This window comes from Camelus ferus, chromosome 9, assembly GCF_009834535.1.
Source record: "Camelus ferus isolate YT-003-E chromosome 9, BCGSAC_Cfer_1.0, whole genome shotgun sequence".
Classification (NCBI taxonomy): domain Eukaryota; kingdom Metazoa; phylum Chordata; class Mammalia; order Artiodactyla; family Camelidae; genus Camelus; species Camelus ferus.
Genome location: NC_045704.1, coordinates 54,276,541 through 54,296,776, shown reverse-complemented (window position 1 = coordinate 54,296,776; position 20,236 = coordinate 54,276,541). Strand labels below are relative to the sequence as shown.

Sequence of the window (20,236 nt, the reverse complement as noted above, 5' to 3'; positions counted from 1 at the left end):
AGAGACGAGATTTGACCCAGGTTTGCTGATGGTCAAAGAGAGACTAGAAGATGCCATGCTGCTGGCTTTGAAGATGGAGGAAGGGGCCACCACCCAAGGAACACGGGTGTCTCTGGCAGCTGGAAAAGGCAAGGGAATAGATTCTCCCCTAGAGGCTCCAGAAGAAACCAGCCCTGCCCACACTTTGAGATTAGCCCAGTGAGACTCATTACAACTGGGTGCAAGAAACATTGCTTTCTTTTTTTAATTTAAATTTTTAAAATTTCAAAATGTTTCAAAAGTATAGACAAGATTAAAAAACATTTCTGACCATAATCACAAGAAGATACATTTGTGCTGTTTAAGCCACTAAGTTTGAGGTCTTCTGTTCCAGCAACCATAGGGAATGAACACAGATTTGGATGCAACCCCACCCCTGTGGCGCCCCTACCAGGTAGACAGGCCTGAGTTTGAAGCTCACATTTCCACTTTCTGTTGTGCATACCTGAGCCAGGTCATTCTTTTCCAGCACATGTTTACTGGGCGTGGACTACATGCCAGGAGCTGAGCTAGAACAGGGGCTCAGCACAGTGATCCTGCATAGCCTGGTGATGCTAATGGGGAGGGTAATAGTACAGCTCATGGGATTGGATGAAGATGCAGTGAAATCACTCACTCATTCAACAGATGCTTGTTGAGCATCTATTATGTGCCAGACATCATTCTCAGATTAGGCTCAGGGAAGGTACTCAAAATAGGTGGAGTAATGTTGCCACTTTTAGAGCCCTTACTCTACATGTACAGACTCATTCATTCCTCCTAACAGTACTGTGGGATGTGACATTGACTCCCCCCATGCAGAGGAGGCACAGAGAAGCTATGTAACTTGCAGAAGGCCACACAGCCAGTGCGTGGCGGGGCTGACTCTGACCCCAGGCAGTCTGGCTCCAGGGCCATGCTCACACCCACCACGTTGTATTTCTCAGCCCTTCTGAGTCAGTTCCCACTGTGTCCCTGCATCTCACACTCCTGACCCCTGAGACCCCTCTGCTTCCCATCCACCAAGCACCATGAGCCCTCCTGAGGTGTCACCTTACCTTTGCCACAGGTGTCGGCCAGAGTCTGGCCTGCGAGGGCCTCAACGCCACCATGCACTGTGGCTCGGGGGAGGTCATCCAGATCCAGGATGCTTTCTATGGGCGCCAGACTCCCCATTATTGCACCCAGGACACCGGGCGCTCCTCAGACCTGGAGGAGGAATGCAGCTGGGTCAGCGTCAAGGATGAAGTGGCAGGTAGGGGCCAAGGGCTCTGGAGCTCTGGCTGCAAGTGCAGGGCACTTCCTGGTGTCCTGTGCCCAGCAAAGGGGTCTGGAAGGATTAAACAACCTTCATATCTGATCCTGGGGCTCCATCACAGGGGAAAACTGGCCAGTCTCTGCCCACAGCACTGAGTAGGGGAGCAAGGTGGGGTGGGGCTCACCCTTCACCTGACATCAGACCTATCCCAGTGCGTCAAGTGGGCATGTGGCTCCTCATTACAACTGGCTGCAAGAAACATTGCTTTCTTTTTTTAACTTAAACTTTTTAAATTTCAAAATGCTTCAAAAGTATAGACAAGATTAAAAAATATTTCAGTGAACTCCTATGGACCCACTACCCACCTTTGTCAAATCTTAATGTTATGCCATATTTGATTAAGATTCTCTCATTATAGAAATGAATACAACATTGCATCACATATCATCCATCTTTTTATCTTTTTTTTTTAAATTGAAGTATAGTTGATTTACAATGTCCTGTTAGTTTCTGGTATGCAGCATAGTGATTCAGTTATACACACATATATACATATTCCTTTCATTTCTTTTTCATTATAGGTTATTACAAGGTATTGAACATAGATCCCTGTGGTGTACAGGAGGTCCTTGTTGTAATCTATTTTGTATACAGTACTTCGTATGTGTCATCCATCTTGACACATGTTGTACTAGTTTATTCGTTTCATCTACTGTATAACTATACCTTTAGTTTTTCTCTTCCTCTGTTGAGAGATGAATGGGTTGTTTCTTAATCCCTGCTATTGTGAATAGTCCTGAAACAAACATTCCTGGTGGTATCTCTCCTTTATGGGGGAGAGTTTCTCTAGGGCTTTGTTTTTCTAAATCAGATTAAGTCTCCCTCTGAGCCAGGTTTGTCTGGTGACCAGGATTTTCCCTTGGAAAGCAACTTGCTCCTCTCCCCCCATGTCTGACCCACATTGTCCCTGCTCCCCTTAGAGCTGGTGTGGGGGAAGGAAATGCTGAAACCAGCTAGTTGATTCTCTGCAACTGGCCTTGTCGCCCCAGCATTCCCAAGGCAGTGCCGCCCCTCCCCGGAGGAAAAGCCCGGGCTGGATGGGCTGATGGACGTGCCCACCTCACAGAGGTGCTGATGGAGTTCAGTGGGCAATTTATTCAAAGACCTAGATGCAAGTTTCCAAACCTTGTAGCCACACCCAGAGAGCACCCTCGGCACGGGGAGAGCCCTGTGTCCTTTTGGGGATGGTTGGAAGAGAAGATCTAGGTGGGGCAGGGGTGTGATCCCTTTTTATCTAAGTGCCACAATCACTCATTCATCTGATCACTTTGCCAGTAAACATTTACTGAGCATCAACATTGTGACACACACACTCTTGGGCTCTGTGGATGCAGGGAAGAATTAAACACAATCTGTTCTTCAAAGAGCTCGCAATCTAATGGGGAGACAGATAGAAACACAGGCAATCACCTAGCAGTGTGCTCAGTGTCACACAGAGGGGAGCAAAGGTGCTGTTTACGCATGCAAAACTCATTTTGTACCTGCTACATATCAGGTACTGTTCTGTCTGCTAGAGACAGAGCAGGGAACGAAAACAAAGCAAAATGAAACAGTCCCTCTCTCTTAGAGATTGGAGTCTAGTGCTGCAAATGCCATAGTAAAGTACAGAACTCACGCTGAGGGATGTAGCAAACTGGGTCCCCTCAGGAAAACAGAAATCATACTAGGTCTTTCAACAGAGGGAATTTGATGTGGGGAATTGGTTACCCAAATCATGGAAGTGTCAAGAAGCCAAGAAGGGGATGAGGATGCAACCCCAAGGTTAGCAGCAGCAGAAAGCTGCTACCACCTTGAAGGGCTGGAGGAATAACCACAGGAGATGTCTTACCAAAGCCAGGGTCAGGGCCACCCAGCAGGTGCTAGAAGCACGATGAAGGCTGCCCTCTGGGAGCAGGGACCATGGAGGGAGGGCCTGGCCAGAGGGAACTGGAGCTACAGAGGAGCTACAGTGAGAGAGAGGGTGAGAAGCACCCTACCCTCTTACCTCTTACCTCTGAGACAGGCAGAATTATGAACCCTAAATTTCCCACCCTAACTCCTGGAACTTTGGGTGTGATGAGATGCCATGCCCATAAACACGTTAACTTAAATGGGTCTTTGCAGATGTAATCACAGTAGCTAATTAAAAAAAAATTGGGAGGGGGTTAATTAGGTTTATTTGTTTACATTTTTTTAAATGGAGGTACTGGGGCTTGAACCCAGGACCTTGTGAATGCTAAGCATGCACTCTATCACTGAGCTATACCTTCTCCCTGCTAATCTTAAAATAGGGAGATTATCCTGGATAATCCAAGCAGGCATAATCTAATTACACAAGCTCCTCAAAGCAGAGAACTTTGTAGAAGCAGAAGAGATGTGGCAGATGGAGAAGTTGGAGATTCAAGTGTGAGACAGATCTGATGCATCATTGCCAGCTCTGAGATACAGGTGGCCACATGGAATGACTGGAGACAGGCCTCTAGGAGCTTAGGGTGGTCCCAGCTGACAGTCAGCAAGGAAATGGGGCCTCAGTCCTGCAGGCCCAAGGAACTGAGTTCAGTTAACAACAAGAATGAGATTGGAAGTAGATTGTTCCCCAGAGCCTTTGTGACACCTTGATTTCAGCCCTGTGATACACTGAGGAGAGCCCAGCTGAGCTGATCCAGCCCTCTGACTTCCAGAACTGTGAGATAACAAATGTGCGCAGTTTTACTCCACTAAGTTTTGGGTAATTTGTCACAGCAGCCATTGGAAGCTAATATAGTGCCTCCAGTTTTCCACAAGTGCCTGCCAGTGGCTAGGAGTACTTGGAAGCCAGTGCACAGGGGAGTTTGGGAATGTAGTTTCCTGCATTTTGGAACTGAGCAGGGTGAGAGTGAATCCATGGGCCAATGGTCAAAGGACTGGCCAGCTTCCTAGAGGAGGTGAGATCTAAGCTGAGACTTGAAGGTCTGGCAGGAGTCATGCAGGGTTGGGTGACAGTTGGGTGAATGAGGAAGGGTGTTCTGGGGAGAGGGAAGAGCCCCTGCAAGTCCTGGGGGCGAGAAAGATCGTAGTAGGTGCAGGGAACTGAAAAGCGCTCAGCATGACTCCTACATAGATATATGGGGGCACCAGCACCTGAGAAACCCAGGCTCCATCCCCAGGACATTGGGGAAGCACTGGAGGGTTCTGAGCAGGGGAGGGACCTGGCCAGGTGTGTTTTAAAGCTGCCCTTTGGCTGCTGTGAATCCAGACTGATGCCGGGGCTGGAACATAAGGGAGGCTGATGCCAGAAACCCAGGTGAGAGACGCTGGAGGCACAGACGAGGACAATGCAGATGGAGAGAAATGGATGGATTCCAGAGACAGAAGGAAGCACTGACAGGGCCTGTCCATGATGAGAGTCCAGGATGACCCTGGCATTGAGAGGAGAGGCCAGAGGAGGAGCAGCTGGTGGGGAAGGTAGGGGAGGGACATGGCATTAGTGTCGTACGGCTGCCTTAACCAAGTACCACAAACTGAGTGGCTTAAAACAACAAATGCATTCTCTGGCAGTCTGGAGACTCAGTTCAAAATCAAGGTGTCAGCAGGACATCCCTATCTCTGAAAGCTGTAGAGGAGAGCCTTTCCTTGTGGACAAAACTCAGCCACAAATGACTGCAGCTGCATCACTCAATCTCTGCTCCCATCTTCACGTGTCACGTCTCTGCGGCCAAAGGACACCAGTCACACTGGATTACAGGCTCACTTAAATGACCTCATCTTAATTTGATTACATTTGCAAAGACCCTATTTCCAAATAAAGGCACATTCACAGGCACGAGGGGTTAGGACTTCAATGTTCCTTTTGTGGGGACACATTCCAACCCAAATCAGAGATCAAGACTTTATTTCAGGATATAAGAAGCCTGGGGTACCCTGTGACATCCAAGTGGAGATGCTGTGTAGACAATTGGACGTACAGGATAGGAACACGAGCGATAGCTAAACAAGAAATGGGGATCAGGGAGTTGTCAGCCCATAGCTAATAATGGGGTAGGGGTAGGGCAGGAAACCGGGACACCAAAGGAGGAAAGAGGGCCAGGAGAGCATCTGAGGACGGGGTGGGGCTTGGTTGGCGAAACAACCGGACATGCAAAGAGCATTTAGATATGCTGAAGCCTGGAGCAAGCATGCATTTCTAAGAGGTGAAAGAGAACCAGGAAGGCAAGGCAGGGCAAAGCCATAGGATGCTTTCGAGCCAAGAGGGAAACCAGGGCCCCAGTGCCTGCCTGGCCCTTCTCCAGGCCTCCCTGTAGGCATCTATTATGACCCTGAATTTTCTGGCCTGGGCTCTGCACACTCCTCCCTCTATAGACACCTGGTGCCCCTGGCAGACACAGGATTCCTAATCTTGTCCCTTCTTTGCCAGTTTTCAGGGTGTAGGTTCTACTTTAGGCCGTTGACTAAATGCCACTAACCAGTGGTTCTCAAAGTGGGGTCCCTGGGTCAGCAGCACTGACATCACCTGGAAGCTTGTCAGAAAAGCAAATTCTCAAGCTGCCTTCTACATCTACTGAATCAGAATTGGGGTCTGGAAATCTGGATCTTGACAAGCTCCCCAGGGGATTCTGGTGCCTTCTGAAGTCTGAGAAACATTGTGCTGGACCCTGAGCTCCCTGATGGCAGGAACCCTACTTCTCTCTTCCCTAGCCCCAGGCTCAGGGTACGGTCTTCAGTAGACAGCAACAGGTCCTTGTTGGGCGGATGGTGGGTAAAGGAATGAATGTGGGGTCATTTATCCCTGTCTGAACCTCTCCCTTTATGTCCTTCACATGGTTTGTCTTCCACTGGGATGTGGGCGCCCCTCAGGCCAGTGCCAGGGGCTGCAGGCGTGCCAGGTGGCAGCAGATCGGGCTTACTTTGGAGACCTGTGTCCCCCCCGGGGCAGCTACCTGTGGGTGCAGTACTGGTGCCAGGAAGGTGAGTCCCCAACTTGCCTGGGCACGGGAATTCCCTTATTTCCACACTATGTCTGTCCAGTCCCCCAGGAAACAGGGGGCAGCCGTCCATGGGGGCGGAGCCACTGTGTGCTAAGAGACTTTCTCACCCAAAACTGCTGCCCTGCAGCCTGCCCTCCCCACCGGATTAGCCTCAAGGTAAAGCATTTGAGGTCCAATTGCAAAAAAAATGAGCCATCTAGCCAGAAAATTAAAAAAAAAATTTTTTAACCCTAGGACCCTTCAAATTAAATTTGGTGACCCAATAAACACAACCAACCAAACCAAGATGACTTGATTGGAAGGAGTCCCACATGCCACTTTCCCACAGACTGCCATTGTAGAAAGCACAGGACTTCTGCAAATCGTGAAAACCATAAAAGTAACCTATATTACCACAATTTATAAAAGTTTTATAAAACAGGAAGAAAATCCCTCTCTTCAATTCTACAATCCTATTCCCCATAAAGAAACTACTGTTAGCCGTTCAGAATAAATTCTTCCTTGCTTTTTAAAGTGTCTTTGTAGACAGGCCTGTGTATGAATGTATAGATGTATATTTTTATAAAAATATAAACAAGTTAAATATATTAGTCTACAACTCAATTTTTTTTTCACTTAATAATATACCCTGGACATCTCTCAAAGTCACTACCTTATCCTATTAATGACTGCCCAGTATCCCATCATAAGATTATGTCAAAATTTATTTAACCAGTCCCCCTACTGATGGACATTTGGTGGCTTCTGGTTTCTCATTGTCACATATCACTCTGCAGGGCTCCCCGGAGCATTCTTGTGTATGTATCGCCATAGGCGCTGGGATTATTTTTAGAGGACAGATCACTTGTAGTGGAAATACTGGGTCACAGGGTATGTGTATTTTAAATGTTAATAGATATTGCCAAATTGCCCTCCACAATGGCTGTATCGATTTCATTCCTACTAACAGTGAAATAAGTGCCAATTTCCCCTCAGGCTGTGACACCACATTTCGCCATTGTCTAACCAATTAATCGGGTCAGAACAGCAAATTCTACTGAGGGCATGAGTAATGGTGCAAGGAGCTCTGAGGGGAAAAGATGAGTCAGGGGAGGTCGAAGTCCCCACAGGCCATCCAGGAGAGCTGGGTGCATCAGTACAGGAAAAGGAGGGCGGCACGGAGGAGGGGGTGCAGGAAGGGGAGGGTGGTGTTAAGTACATGGAACACACTTCGGTGGAATAAGAATGAGTGGGGAGTCTCGCTCTATTTTCTGGGAAGAGAGGCCACGTGGTCTGGCAGTGTTTCCATTTAGTGGTTTTGCTCATGGACAAAGGGTGCCCTTTGGAGATCTGCCTGGGCAGTGTTGCTGTCATCAGGCAGATGCTTGGCTTAGGACAGGGGGTAAGTTGGGTCTGGAGACCACAGGGGCTAGATTTTGATTTCAAATATCCTGTCTCCTTGTGAATCAGTGTGTTCTGATCCGTCAGTTTCTGATTTCTGACAAGAAGAGACTTTACCCATCAGCCCCTCTTCCCCTACCCACTGACACCCTCCTCCACCTCCCTCCACCTCTGTGCCCAGAAGGGCCTGGCTCATCCTGAGTCTCCTCAGATGGTTGTGAATCAGGACCAATAATTCAGGACCACGATGGCTTTCCGACAAGCTCAAGAAAGTCCTTTTCATTTGCATTCAGCTTCTTATATCTTTCCCTTTCTCATTTGTGTCAGAAATCAAAAGCTGGTGCTGCACAAATTAGCCCAGGGCAGGATGAACCTCCAGCAAAATCTACCCCTCACCCCATCCTCCAGGCCAACTTGCGAAGCTCAAGGATTTGTAAGATTTAAGTGCACTAAATGGCTAACAGTGATTTATACGCCCTGAGCCAAGTAGATTTTCTTAAAGGTGCTTTGCCTTTTGTCTTTTTAAACATTAAAAGATAAATTTAGACAATCAATGGATTCTGGTTAAATAAATTAGGGTACATTGTGCAGCTATTAAAGGGTACAAGTCAGCTCTAACTGAATTCATACAGAACAATCTCCAAGATATACTAAGTGAAAAAAACAGAAGATGCCAAATAGTGAATGGAGCACCATTTGTATAAATGGCAAACTATGTACGTGCTTGTGAGTGTGTAGGTGTCTCTGGAAGCCTCTAGAGACCAGTGACAGTGGTTGCTGAGGGTAGCAGTGGTGGGGGGCTTTCTTTTCACTATAGACCCTTTTCTATATTTCAAATTCTGTGTCTTGGTTATGTATTACCTATGAATGGAAAATAAAATTCAAAAGAACTTTAAAAAGTAAAAATAAAATTGTAAAAACTTTAAAAGCCTCACTAAAGATAAAGGACAGGTAGATAGAAGAAAGGAAGTTTTAAACAGAAACATGCAATTTTGCTTTGTACTGGCAAATGATATTTTGTGTTTTGATCTGCAGGCCTGCAGCTGACGGTGTCTAATGAGAGTTTCATCTTTCACAATGTCACCATCTCCCTTACATGGCTCCTCTCTCCCTACGTTGGAAACCTGTCCTGTCTAATTAACACAGGAGATGGCCACACTTTTGATCCCTACTACCCCCCCAGGTAAGAATCTCTGAGCCTTGAGTCAGGATGTATCAGTTGGTTTTTGCTACATAGCAAAACATCCCAAAACTTAGTGACTTACAATAATAGTTATTATATCTCATGGTTCTTTGGATCAGCTAGGTGGCTTTTCTTGCCTGGACTGGCTCAGCTGGACAGCCTAGGAAGGCCTCACTCATATGTCTGTCAGTTAGCTGGATGTCGGCTAGTGGCAGGTGTCACTCATCACCCAGCGGGCTAGCCTAGGCTCATCTGCACAGCTCCAGAAGAGTTTTTAGCAGCAAGTGAAAGCAAGGCCCAATGTGCAAGCATTTTTCAAATCACTACTTGTATCACATTTCCTAATGTCCCATTGGCCAAGGCAAGCTCCATGGCCAAGCCCAGATTGAACAGGTGAAGACACAGCCTCCACCTGCTGACGGAATGAGTGGCAGAGCCACAGTACAAAGGGGCATACATCCAGGAACGGAAGGAAGTGGTACTCACAGTGGAGATAGTCACTTGAACAACCATGGAGAGCTGAGTCCTCCTGGCTTGGCTCTGGGTGGAATCGCCCCTGGGTCGGTAATGGGGTGAAAAGGATGCTCACCTAAGTGTGGGAGTGTTTTTTGTTGGTAAGGATAATAAAAATAATAGTAGCAACATTAATAATAGTCCAGCCAAGCAGCTTTCACGTATTATCTCAATCCTTACAACAACACCATGAGCTACAGCCATGCTGACCAATATAATAACCACTCACCATATGCATTCCTGGGTACTTGGGATGTAGCTGCTCTCAATTGAGATGTGCTATAAATGTAAATCCACATAGGATGTTGAAGACTTAGCCTCCTCCCCACCAAAAAATGTAAAATATCTTACTAAATGATTTTTTGGTATTGATCACACATTGAAATGATAGTATTTTGGATCTATTGGGTTTAAGGAAATAAATAATTAAAATTAATTTCACCCATTCCTACTCACATTTCTCAGTGTGCCCATTAGAACGTTTACAGTTACATATATGGCTTGTACTGTTTCTGTCCATCGGTGCTGAGCTAGACTGTGATCATCCTGTTTTACAGACAAAGCTGTTGAGGCTTAGAGAGGTCCAGTGTCATTGCCCAAGCCACGCGGCTAGTGAGTGGCAGCACAGGCAGGCAAGCCGGGACTGCCTGGAATCCAAGCTAGACTCTCAGGCCCCGGTGGAGAACACAGCATGTAGCATCGGGGCCTGAGGGCATTGTACACCGCATCCTCCAGGGATGCCCCAACCTGATGGCAGCTGAACACAATTCACAACATTTCAAAGTCCTACCTGGGGCTGGGGTCAGCTCCTTCCTGCTCTGCTGGGTGCCCTGGCTGGAGGGGTGCCCCAAATGGTTCCAGACCCTCACTGGGTTCTGACTTCTTACGGAAGACCCAGTTCAACATGGATCTCCAGGAAAGTCATGGAGGTATGTAAGCCCCTCACCTAGCCCCAAAACATATCCAGTTCTACTGGAGGCTAAAGGTTCTGAATCCAGCCCTGTGGATGCCTGGCATTCCTGGAAACCCTGGGTGGGTGGGGCAGAGGACCAGCGCTGTCCACACCCCAACCTTATCCAGTGAATGATGTCTCAAACTCAGCAGTCCTCTGGGGTCTCTGGCATTGTGGAAACCCATTTCATTCCCTATCACATTTATATTGATGGTGATCTTCATTGTTTCACGTAGTGAAGTAAGAAATTATATATGAAGATGCTTTGGGGAAAAAGAAAAGTTTAAGTGATATAAATACCCATAGCATTGTTCTGTGGGTTTCTCCCCATTTGCTGCCATTTTAACAAAATGAGAAATACCAAGTTACACTATCTTTCAGCCCCCAAATCATACAATTTGCCTTTGGCATAATTCAAAACTGACTGTAGCACTGCTAAGTTCTTTAGTTACACAAGGACATTCCAGTAATAAGCAAACACAGTTAAAAACTGGAGCAAATGGGACAAAATGCAAATACTTGTCCACTCTAGATGCAGAGTTCAAAGGTGTTTATCATATTACTCTCTGGAATTCTCTGTGTGATTAACTTTTTCATAATCTAAGAGAAACAGCAGTAAGCAATGCTTTACATTTGCAATCCCTTTGGGTATTCAGTGTAATTGAAAGCTACTGGCATTTTTCCCCCTCTCTTTCAAAATATATACATGGTGACACCCTCCATCATCACCCCACCTAAAGCATCACTTTTGTCTACTTCAAAGATTTTTTTGACCTGGAAACTACCCACTCACCTTCTTCTATCATTTTTTTTTAACATTGGGAGATATATTTCTGATGCTTTCTTATCAGCACCGGCAGCCTGAGCACTCAATTTACAATATGAATAATGGCATGAATTTTAAGCACACAGAAGTCACAAACTGTGTGTGAACATCACTATGCTTTTAAAAACGTGTTTGTGCAGACTTCTGCTTTTGCTTAACTCCTCATTAGGCCAAGAGGTGGACATTTTCAAATCAGATCCTCCATCTCCATCCTAGATAAATGACATGAGCTAACAGATAGAATCTGACCTCTAATAGAAACAGCATTAAGTCAAACGATTTCTCCTTTAGAAGCTCCATCTCACCTTGCGCTCTCCGTGTCTTGTGTTGTTTTGCATAGCAAGCTGTTTTGCTTCTCTGTTTGTCATGAGAAATTTTCTACATTTCTGAAATTTTATTACGTGCCTTAAGGAACAATTTGCATAAGGTGAAATCTGTCCAAGTCCAGCGTTGGGTACATCAGCGCCATCTACTGACAGATCCTGGGATTGCCATCATTCTTGGGTCTTTATTGTGTCACCGCTGGACACAGCTGAGTCTGGAGGGGGACCTTCCCTTCCCACTAAGTTGTATTCTATTCATGTCAAATATAAAAGCAGCGTATACAAATCGGTAAGTGACAGAGTCTTGAACTAATTTTTGAACTTTTTATTGAGGCATAAGTTATGTACAGAAAAGTACACAAAGTTACAGCTCAATTAATTTTTACAAAATAAAAATATACCCATGTAACCAGCATCCAGATCAAGAAACAAAACATGACTCATCCCCCAGAAATCCCCCACAGGCCCCCCCAAGGATACTGATTTCTAACATCATCGATTACTGTGACCTGTGTTCGAACATTAAATAGAATCATAAAGTATATTTTCTCTTGTGTCTTACTTCTGCTCAATAAGTATATTTTTGAGATTTATCTATATTGCTGTGTATAACTGGATTTCTTTTTTCTCACTGCTATACATTCTGTTGTATAAATATTCCTCAGTTACTCATCCATCCTAGTGTTGATACACATTGGGGTCGTTTCCCATTTGGACTAATAAAATTGTGCAGCTGTGAACATTCTAGTCCATGTTTTTCCGTACACATATGTACACATTTCTGGTGTGTTTATACCCAGGAGTGGAATCACTGGATCATAGGACCATAAAACAAATTTTTAATTTATTGTCTCCATGGCTTTGTACTCTGAGCATAGCTTTTCTTTGTTGGCAGCAGTTACTAAAACTACTTTGCATTCTTCTCCCTTGGGGAGATCCCTGGGAGAGAAGTCAGGAAAAATCCATTTCTTTACTTTTTAGTCCTAGGCAATTTCAGTTGGCACCAGTGTTTAGAGAATGAATAAATCGCTTCTTCCAGACAGATCACTGAAAAACAAGCTGGATTCAAAACCATCTTTTGTATTTCCATAAAGAGTGAGTTTTCTTGTTCTGAAATCTACGTTGCTTGACATAGCTAATGGCCACTCCAGCATTCTTTTGATTGGCGCTTGATGTTACATTTTTCTTTCATCCTTTTACTTTGAACCTATCTGTAGACAGCATATGGCTGAGTCTTGGTTTTTTAAAATCCCGTCTGGCACAATAATCAGTGTGTTTAGACTATTTATGATTAATATACTGATCGATATAATTAGATTCAGGTCTACAATTTTGTTGTTTTCTGTTTGCATCCTTTGTTTATTTTATCCCGTTCCTCTCCTTTCTTGCCTTCTTTTGGATTATTTGAATATTTTCAGCATTCCATTTTAGCTTATCTATTGGCTTTTTGGGTGATCTTTTTGTATTACTTTTTAAGTAGTTGCTTTGGGGATTACAAGATACCTGTCTAACCTTTCACAGTCTATTTAAAGTTAAAATGTTGAGGCTTTACTACCATATAGTTTCCTTTGCCTGCCATCTTTTATAATTGTCAATTGTAGGACATTTATATACACTGAAAAGGCCCTTTCAGCAGTCCTACCTATATTAAAGAACTTGAGAAAGATAGTCTACATTTACCAAGATAGTTAGCTTTTCTTGTGCTTTCCCTTCCTTCCTGAAGTTCTGAGTTTCCCTCTATATCATTTCCCTTCAGCTGGAAAAACTTCCTTCAGTATTTCTTTCAAAGTAGATTTACTAGCAACAAAGTCTCTTAGAGATTTCCTCATTCCTGAGAATGTCTTTACTTTGCTTTAATTCCTGGAAGATATTTTTGCTGGCTGTAGAGTTACGTGTTGACAGCCCTTTTCTTTCAACACTTCAAAGATGTCATTCTCTATCTTCTATACCTCCATGGTTTCCAAAGAAATCTACAGTCATTCAATCACTGTTTTCTCCATATGTAATGTGTCATTTTTTACAGGCTGATATCAAGATTTTTTTTTAATCTTTGATTTTCAGTAGTTTATGTGTGGGCATGGTTTTAAGATTTTTTTTTCATTTGGGGTTTCATGGAGCTTCTTGAATCTTTAAATTCATGTGGTTTTGCCAAATCTGGAAAGTTTTCAGCCATTATTTCCTCAAATATATTTTTCTACAGCAATATCTTTTTATCTCTGGTGCTCCAATAACACAAATATTTTACCTGTAGATATTGTTAAACAGATTGCTGACATTCTGCTCATTTAAAAAATTTTAGTATTTTTCTCTCTGTGTTCTTCAGATTGGATAATTTCTTTTGCTCTACCTTCAAGTTCACTGGCTTTTTCCTCTGCCATCTCTATTCTGTTATTGCATCCATCCAATGAATCTTTTATTTTGGAGATTGTGTTTTTTCATTTCTAAAATTTCCATTTGGTTCTTCTTTAATAGTTTCTATTTCTCTGCTGAAAATGTCTATCTTTCCATTCATTTTGAGAGGGTTTCCTTTTACTTCATGGAGCATGGTTATAATCGCTTTATAATCGTTATAAAGTCTTTGATAATTTCAACATCTAAGTCATCTCAGGGCTGACATCTATTGATTATATTTTCTCTTGAAATTTGGTCACAGTCTCTTAGCTCTTTGTGTATCAGGCAATTATGGATTGTATTCTGGACATTTGGGGTAGTACGTTCTGAGACTCTGGGTCATTTAAAAAATCCTCTGGAAAATGTTGATTATTATTTGTTTTATTTTAGCAACCAACCAACCAACTCATTTAGGTTCAGACTACATGTTCTCACTTGCCTTCTGTAAGCAGTGGTTCCCATGCTAATTCAGTGCCCAGGCTGTCAGGGTCTGTCCCACTCATGTGCCACTCTGGGGGCTATTTTATGTTCACGGGGACTTTGCTCTGTTTCTTTGGGTCTGTTCTGCTCATGTGTAGTTTTTGGGTGAGCTCATGATTCATGCTGGGTCATGCACGGAATCAGGGAATCCTCTCCTCTACCTCTCTCCTTTTTAGCACTTTCCCCACAGTCTCCAGCTCTCATAGGCCCCTTTTCATGGTTCCTCTAGAAGGAAAAATGGGTTTTCTCTTAGGATTTTCTCTTAGGGTGTCTGCACCCCACATAGTCAGTGCAGCTCCAGGAGAGAGGATAGCCTAGGGTAGATAGAGGAGAGAAAAAAGAGAAACAACACAAAACAAAAACGGATATTTGCTCTGTATTCTCAGACTCATTGGGTCCCTTTTTCTGGTTCCCTGGCTAAACAGAGGGGATCTCTCTTGGGGTTTTTGTCTTCATTACTCACTGCGCAGTAACATGACTCAGGCTACCCTTGGGACAAAGTCAAGAGACGAAGGAGATTTTTTTTCAAAAAACCAGAAAGAAAACAGGAAATTCCCATCTTTATGGATGATTCTTAAATTTTGCCTTTCCTCCCCAATCTGCCTGCTGTTTATTTTTCAGAGTCTTTAGGTAGCTTCCTTTTGTATTTGGTCCAGGTATTTTGTTGTAATTAATGGAAGCAATAGACTGTAGTGGGCTAACTCCATCTTGGCCGGCACCACAAATCAGGTTACTCTTCTCTAAGCTTTTCTACAACTGTGTCCATTTGTAAACTATTTCTCAAGCACTCACTGTGCTAGGTGCCAGGTATATAAGGGAGAATTAGACACTGTCTGCGCTGACAGCCTCACAGGGAAGAGTGACAGTGAAAAAACGAGCATAAAAAGGGATGAGTGTCACCCAGGAGAAGCAGTGAAGTTACAGCAGTTATAAAGGGAATCTAAGAAGACTTCCCTGAGGAGGTGATACTTAAGCTGAGAACTGAAGAAAGAACAGAGTATGAGTAAAGAGATGGGCAAAAGCCTTCCCAGCACAGGGCAGCACACTTCCTGGCCCTGGGGTAGGCAAGAGGTGGCATGTTCTAGGACCTGGAAAGAGGTCTGCATTACCAGGATAGTCAAGAGAAGGGAAGGGGCAGGAGGGGAGGGGGAGGACAGGAGGGGAGGTCATGTCGAGCTCTGGGTGCCATGCTAGAGATTTGAGATTAGTCCCCTCAGGAGAATGAGGAGCAAAATATACCCATAATTTCTGATATGTTTGAACTCTGATCCCATTTTACAGGTGGGGAAAACAAGTCTCAGAAAGGTAGGCTGGGCCATAGTTTTCTTTAAAGATGAAGAAAGAAGGCCCAGAGAGTGGGTGGATGTGAGCCACAGGGGGAGTAAACGGCAGAAAATGGACTTGCAGACAAATATTTGACTCCCTGGTTAGTCAGTGCTGTTTCTTCCACTTCTCACCTGCTCCAAGACGTCTCAGTGTTACCTCCATGAACACCGAGAGCCTGGCTTGGTCGTGTAGCATCTTTTTCTTCGCTCTTTTTATCTTTGCAGAGAACAGGAGATGTGCGGTGGGTGAGGGCGTGTGTTTGTATGTCCCAATACGGGTAACGTTTCTGATTGTTGTTGGCAGTTTATCCAGTAACGTGGTCCACCAGTTCACAGCCCCCGGGAAGTTCACCGTGTTTGCCGAGTGTACAACCAGTGAGTGGCACGTGACAGCTCAGAAGCAAGTGACAATGCGAGAGGAGATGGAGGGGCTCCGTGTGACTGGGTGCTCTGGCCTGTCCAAGTCTGGAGCCAGCCCTATCTGCCAGGCAGTCTTTGGGGACCCTCTGTGGATTCAGGTGGAGCTTGATAGAGGTGAGCATGCAGGAACAGTCAAGGTCAAGGGAAATTTGATTACCCCAAATCTGTCCATCCAGCTCCCAGGCTTTAATAAATACTAACAGCAATCACTTATGGAGTTAGTTCTTTAGTCATTCATTTATTTAGCACTTAGAGTATACCAGGAACTGGTTTAAGTGCTTTATATACACCGGCCCATCCAATACATTTTACAGAGGAAGAAATGGAAGAAATGCTTAGAAATTTGGCCAAAGTCACAAGGCTCGTAAGCTAGTGAGAGATCCTAGCCTTCCAAAGACCCTTCTGTGCATGCCTGTGGTCCCATCATAAGAAATGGACTTCCAAGTCACTCTCTGCTGGGGGCATGTGAGTAGGAGTGCAAGTGCCACCAGCTGGGCACAGTCACGTTGCCCCCAGTCAGGGCTAATATCCAGCTGCACACAGTGGTCCAGCCAGTTATGGTTGGTATTCCTTCTGATTGCTCACAGTGTCTTTTCTGATTGGTCATAGAGGCTATTCTGATTGGTCCTCATGTCCATTTTGATTGGTCAGGGTATCCATTCTGATTGGTCATAACAATATTTCTCATTGGTCACAATGTCCATTCTAATTGATCACAGCATCCACTCAGATTGGTCACAGTGTCCATTCTGATTTATCAGAACATCATTTTACTTAGTTGGTATCTATTTAGTTTCAGCTGTTAAATATTTTGATTATTACCCCTTTTCTCAATGGAGATGCTCCCAACTAAAACCCATCCTCACCCAAGGCAGCATCTTTCTACAAGGCACAGGTCCAGGTTGAGACCTGGACAGAGGCCTGTCGGTATAAACTGAGCTGTGGAGGTGAGGACATGACTCAGTCCAGCCTCACACCACCTGGAGCCTCAATCAGAACAGTAACTTAACGGAGCTATATTGGGGCTTTAAACACAATGCTTGAGGCTCCTTTCTGTTTTGGTGTGCTGAAGATGGCTGCTAGGTGCACCTGGGAAAACTTGAGATAATCCTTTTTCAGGCTACAAATATAAGTAAGTGACTACTCTTTGCCAAGTACGGGGAGGTAGCGGGAGGCAGCAATAAACACGAGAGTCAGGGTTCCTGTTCTCAGAGGGGTTACTTCATTCTCATCATTCTCATCATCACCATGATGTCATCATCACCACTGTCACTCAAACAAGAAATACACTAGCTTGTTTTCTATTGGAAAGAGTCTTAATTTAGTGGTTTAAATCATATTTTAAAAGTCAACTGCAATATTTAGCATCTAGCCCCAGACTGTAAGGGAGCCCCCTCTTATTGTGAACAGGCTGAGTCCTCCCATTGGGCAGGGTTTCAGGCAATCAGTCGTGGAGATGGAAAGGGCTTCACTGCTTCTGCTTAAAACAAGACTTAAGACTAATTCTCATGCTTTAAAATCAGCTGCACCCTTCAGAGATGCTCCCTTTTCAGCCCTCCTCCCCTCAATAGTATCCCAGTCAACAAAACGTTCTAATTTTTTTATTATAAACTTTTAAGTGTATGGATAATACATGCATAGTATAAATAATTAGAATATGAAGAGGAGCAGAGAAGACCCTAAAAGAAAAATCACTCATGAACCTAAAACTCAAAGATAATCAGTGTTAATATATGGGTAGGGAGGGTATATCCTTATGTATGTCTTTATATCCACATCTATGTCTATTTGTGGAATCTGACTTTACAGCTTGAGTCTGAACTACTATACTGTGATGTATGTGTGCATGGTTGCTACTGACATTCTTAAATGTTTCTTACTCCACCTAGGAACAGGGGTGACGTACACTGTGCTGTCAGGTAACACATCCCTGGCTGCATCCACCACCCAGAGGGGCCCACTTCCACACAATCTGACCCTGGACAGAGCAGTCCAGCAACAGATGGGCCCAGGGATGCACCACCTGGAGATCCAAGCCACAAGCACCACCACCACCTCTGCCCCCTCCAGAAACATCACCGTCCACTTGGTGGAGCCTCTGTCGGGGCTGCAGGCCTCCTGGGCTTCTGACCACTTGGAACTTGGACAGGACCTATTGGTCAATGTCTCGGTGGCTCATGGCATCCCAGAGGGGCTGACTTTTGAGGTGGCAGGACTCAATGCAACCTTCTCCTATGAGGAAGAGAGCCTCAGGGGGCCATTTGGGACTTACCACGTGGCAGTTCCTCTCGAAGGTACGTGGGGTTGGTGGCTCCCCTTCCAAACCTCCTTCCTCTTCCCTTCCTGCCTTGGTATCGAGGGTCCTGCCAGCCATTTTTTCAGGATGTCCTGGACACAAACGGTTCACAGCATTCAGCCTGGGTCACAAATAAGAAAGAGACAGATATTATCTGCACTTGTGGAGCTTAAAGTCATAGGGATTCTCAGCTTTGGCACTTCTGACATTTGGGACCAGATAATTCTTTGTTGTGGGGCCGTCCTGTGCACTGTAGGGTGTTGAGCAGCATCCCTAGCCTCTACCCACTAGATGCCCGTAGCACTAGCCCCCCAAGTCACGACCACCACATCTGTCTCCCGACATTGCCAACTGCACTGTGGGAAGCAAAATCAGCCCCACTGAGAACCACGGAGGAGAGCAAGAGTACTTACTTGGATTCCTTCCATGACTTCCAGAGGGGAGTGTGTTTTGGGAAACTATAGTCCACACCCTGTGGGGAGAGATATATAAAAACTGAAAGATGGGAGAGAGAGGGACAAGAAAGGAAGTGTCAGGATGCTGGCTGGCACAGCGATGAGGTGACAGACTGGCTGGCACCAGCCAGGGCAGAAGGCCACAGCCGACGTGCATTTAATCTGGAGAGAACAGAGCGTCTTTGAGGGCAGTGTGGTGAGGTCAGCAGGCAGGAATGTGGTGAAGGTCGCAGAGTCTCCAGCCCACCCAGGTCCCCTGCCCTGGACCTCAGACGTGTGTATGAAATGGAGTAATGCTTGCAGGTGTGAGGCCACCAGGGCCTCAGCAAGGGATCTGGCAAAAGAGATAGCAGAAGGAATGATAGATGCAAGAAGAAAAACACTGCAGTTTTGCCAGGTACCAAGGGTCCAGTTTGGAACAAGAAGAATCCAAAAATGAAATGGAATGACAATGGAAAATATTCACAATACACAGGCTATAGTTCAAATACAAATTAACTTTTGTCTCCTATAAAAGTGACTCAGTAGGGGATAAGATGTAAAATCTCCATACGCCCTGTGACTTTTTGGCTCACTCTTAGATGATACGCAGTCCTCTCCCCCTCACGAGAAAAACACTGGATGCCTCCAGGGATGAAGAGGGCGAGGAGGAAGGGAAGGGAACGGGGTAGGACAGGAAGGCTCCCACTAGGCGGTGCTGGCCCAGCAGATGTGTGCAGCCGCCTCTTGTAGGAGGCCCCCTGCAAGGCTCCTCGGACCACAGCTCCCGGGTGGGAGTGATGCCTCTCCTTCCGGGCTATGTTCGCCCAGCTGATGCTTCTCCTGTCACCAGCAGGGTCCCTCCCTCTGTTCTCCTTATTCTCTTTACCCTCTCTGGCACCGCTCTCTCTGAGGCAAACATCTGGCCCATAGAAAGTTCTCACCCAGTCCTGGACTGCTGCCAGACGACTGCAATTATTTCCCAAATGCAGAAATGCTGCCCTTGCCTCTCTCCCCTTCCCGTCATAGACTGTTTCTGCAAGCGTATGAGTACAGAAATTGTCTTGGGGGTGCCCAGCCACAAACACACATACCCAGCTGTCCAAGGGCCCTCTCTGAAGACATTCTCTCCAGACTTGAGAAGAGAAGGTAGCACCCACCACCCTTCCCCATGAGGGGCAGTTTGTGGGATACCCACGTAGTGGCAGCTCTCTCCAAATTCTCTTACAAACCCTTCTCTCCCCTCTCCACTCTCTCGAACCTTTAAAAACCCTGTCATGTCTTCTCTCTGATGGAATCTCCTACTTGTCCTTTGAACTTCAGCCCCAGCCTCTGCCTCATCCCATAAACCATTTCTCCTCCAAGGTGGAAGCAACACCCACCCCATGCCCACCCTGCCCCTCATGCGCATTCCTACCCTGGAGTGTCCTACAT

General features: G+C 45.4%; 1 protein-coding gene and 1 long non-coding RNA gene across 9 annotated transcripts in view; one reads left to right on the top strand and one right to left on the bottom strand.

Moving 5' to 3' along the window:
• Window positions 1–20,236, bottom strand: part of LOC116665834 — a 112,782-nt gene that overhangs the window by 5,684 nt on the left and 86,862 nt on the right. For all 8 annotated transcript variants that reach the window (XR_004322560.1, XR_004322557.1, XR_004322556.1 and 5 more), the window contains 4 exons: window positions 18,782–18,840; window positions 18,345–18,489; window positions 9,329–9,431; window positions 1,077–1,227 (listed from right to left, as the gene is read on the bottom strand). This is a non-coding gene — a long non-coding RNA (uncharacterized LOC116665834). The remainder of the gene's footprint in view (window positions 1–1,076; window positions 1,228–9,328; window positions 9,432–18,344; window positions 18,490–18,781; window positions 18,841–20,236) is intronic.
• Window positions 1–20,236, top strand: part of PKD1L2 (polycystin 1 like 2) — an 88,505-nt gene that overhangs the window by 3,687 nt on the left and 64,582 nt on the right. Inside the window, exons 3-7 of the mRNA XM_006183970.2 lie at window positions 1,088–1,273; window positions 6,149–6,259; window positions 8,695–8,842; window positions 15,957–16,186; window positions 17,962–18,366. Of these exons, the coding sequence (XP_006184032.2) occupies window positions 1,088–1,273; window positions 6,149–6,259; window positions 8,695–8,842; window positions 15,957–16,186; window positions 17,962–18,366 (1,080 nt within the window). The remainder of the gene's footprint in view (window positions 1–1,087; window positions 1,274–6,148; window positions 6,260–8,694; window positions 8,843–15,956; window positions 16,187–17,961; window positions 18,367–20,236) is intronic.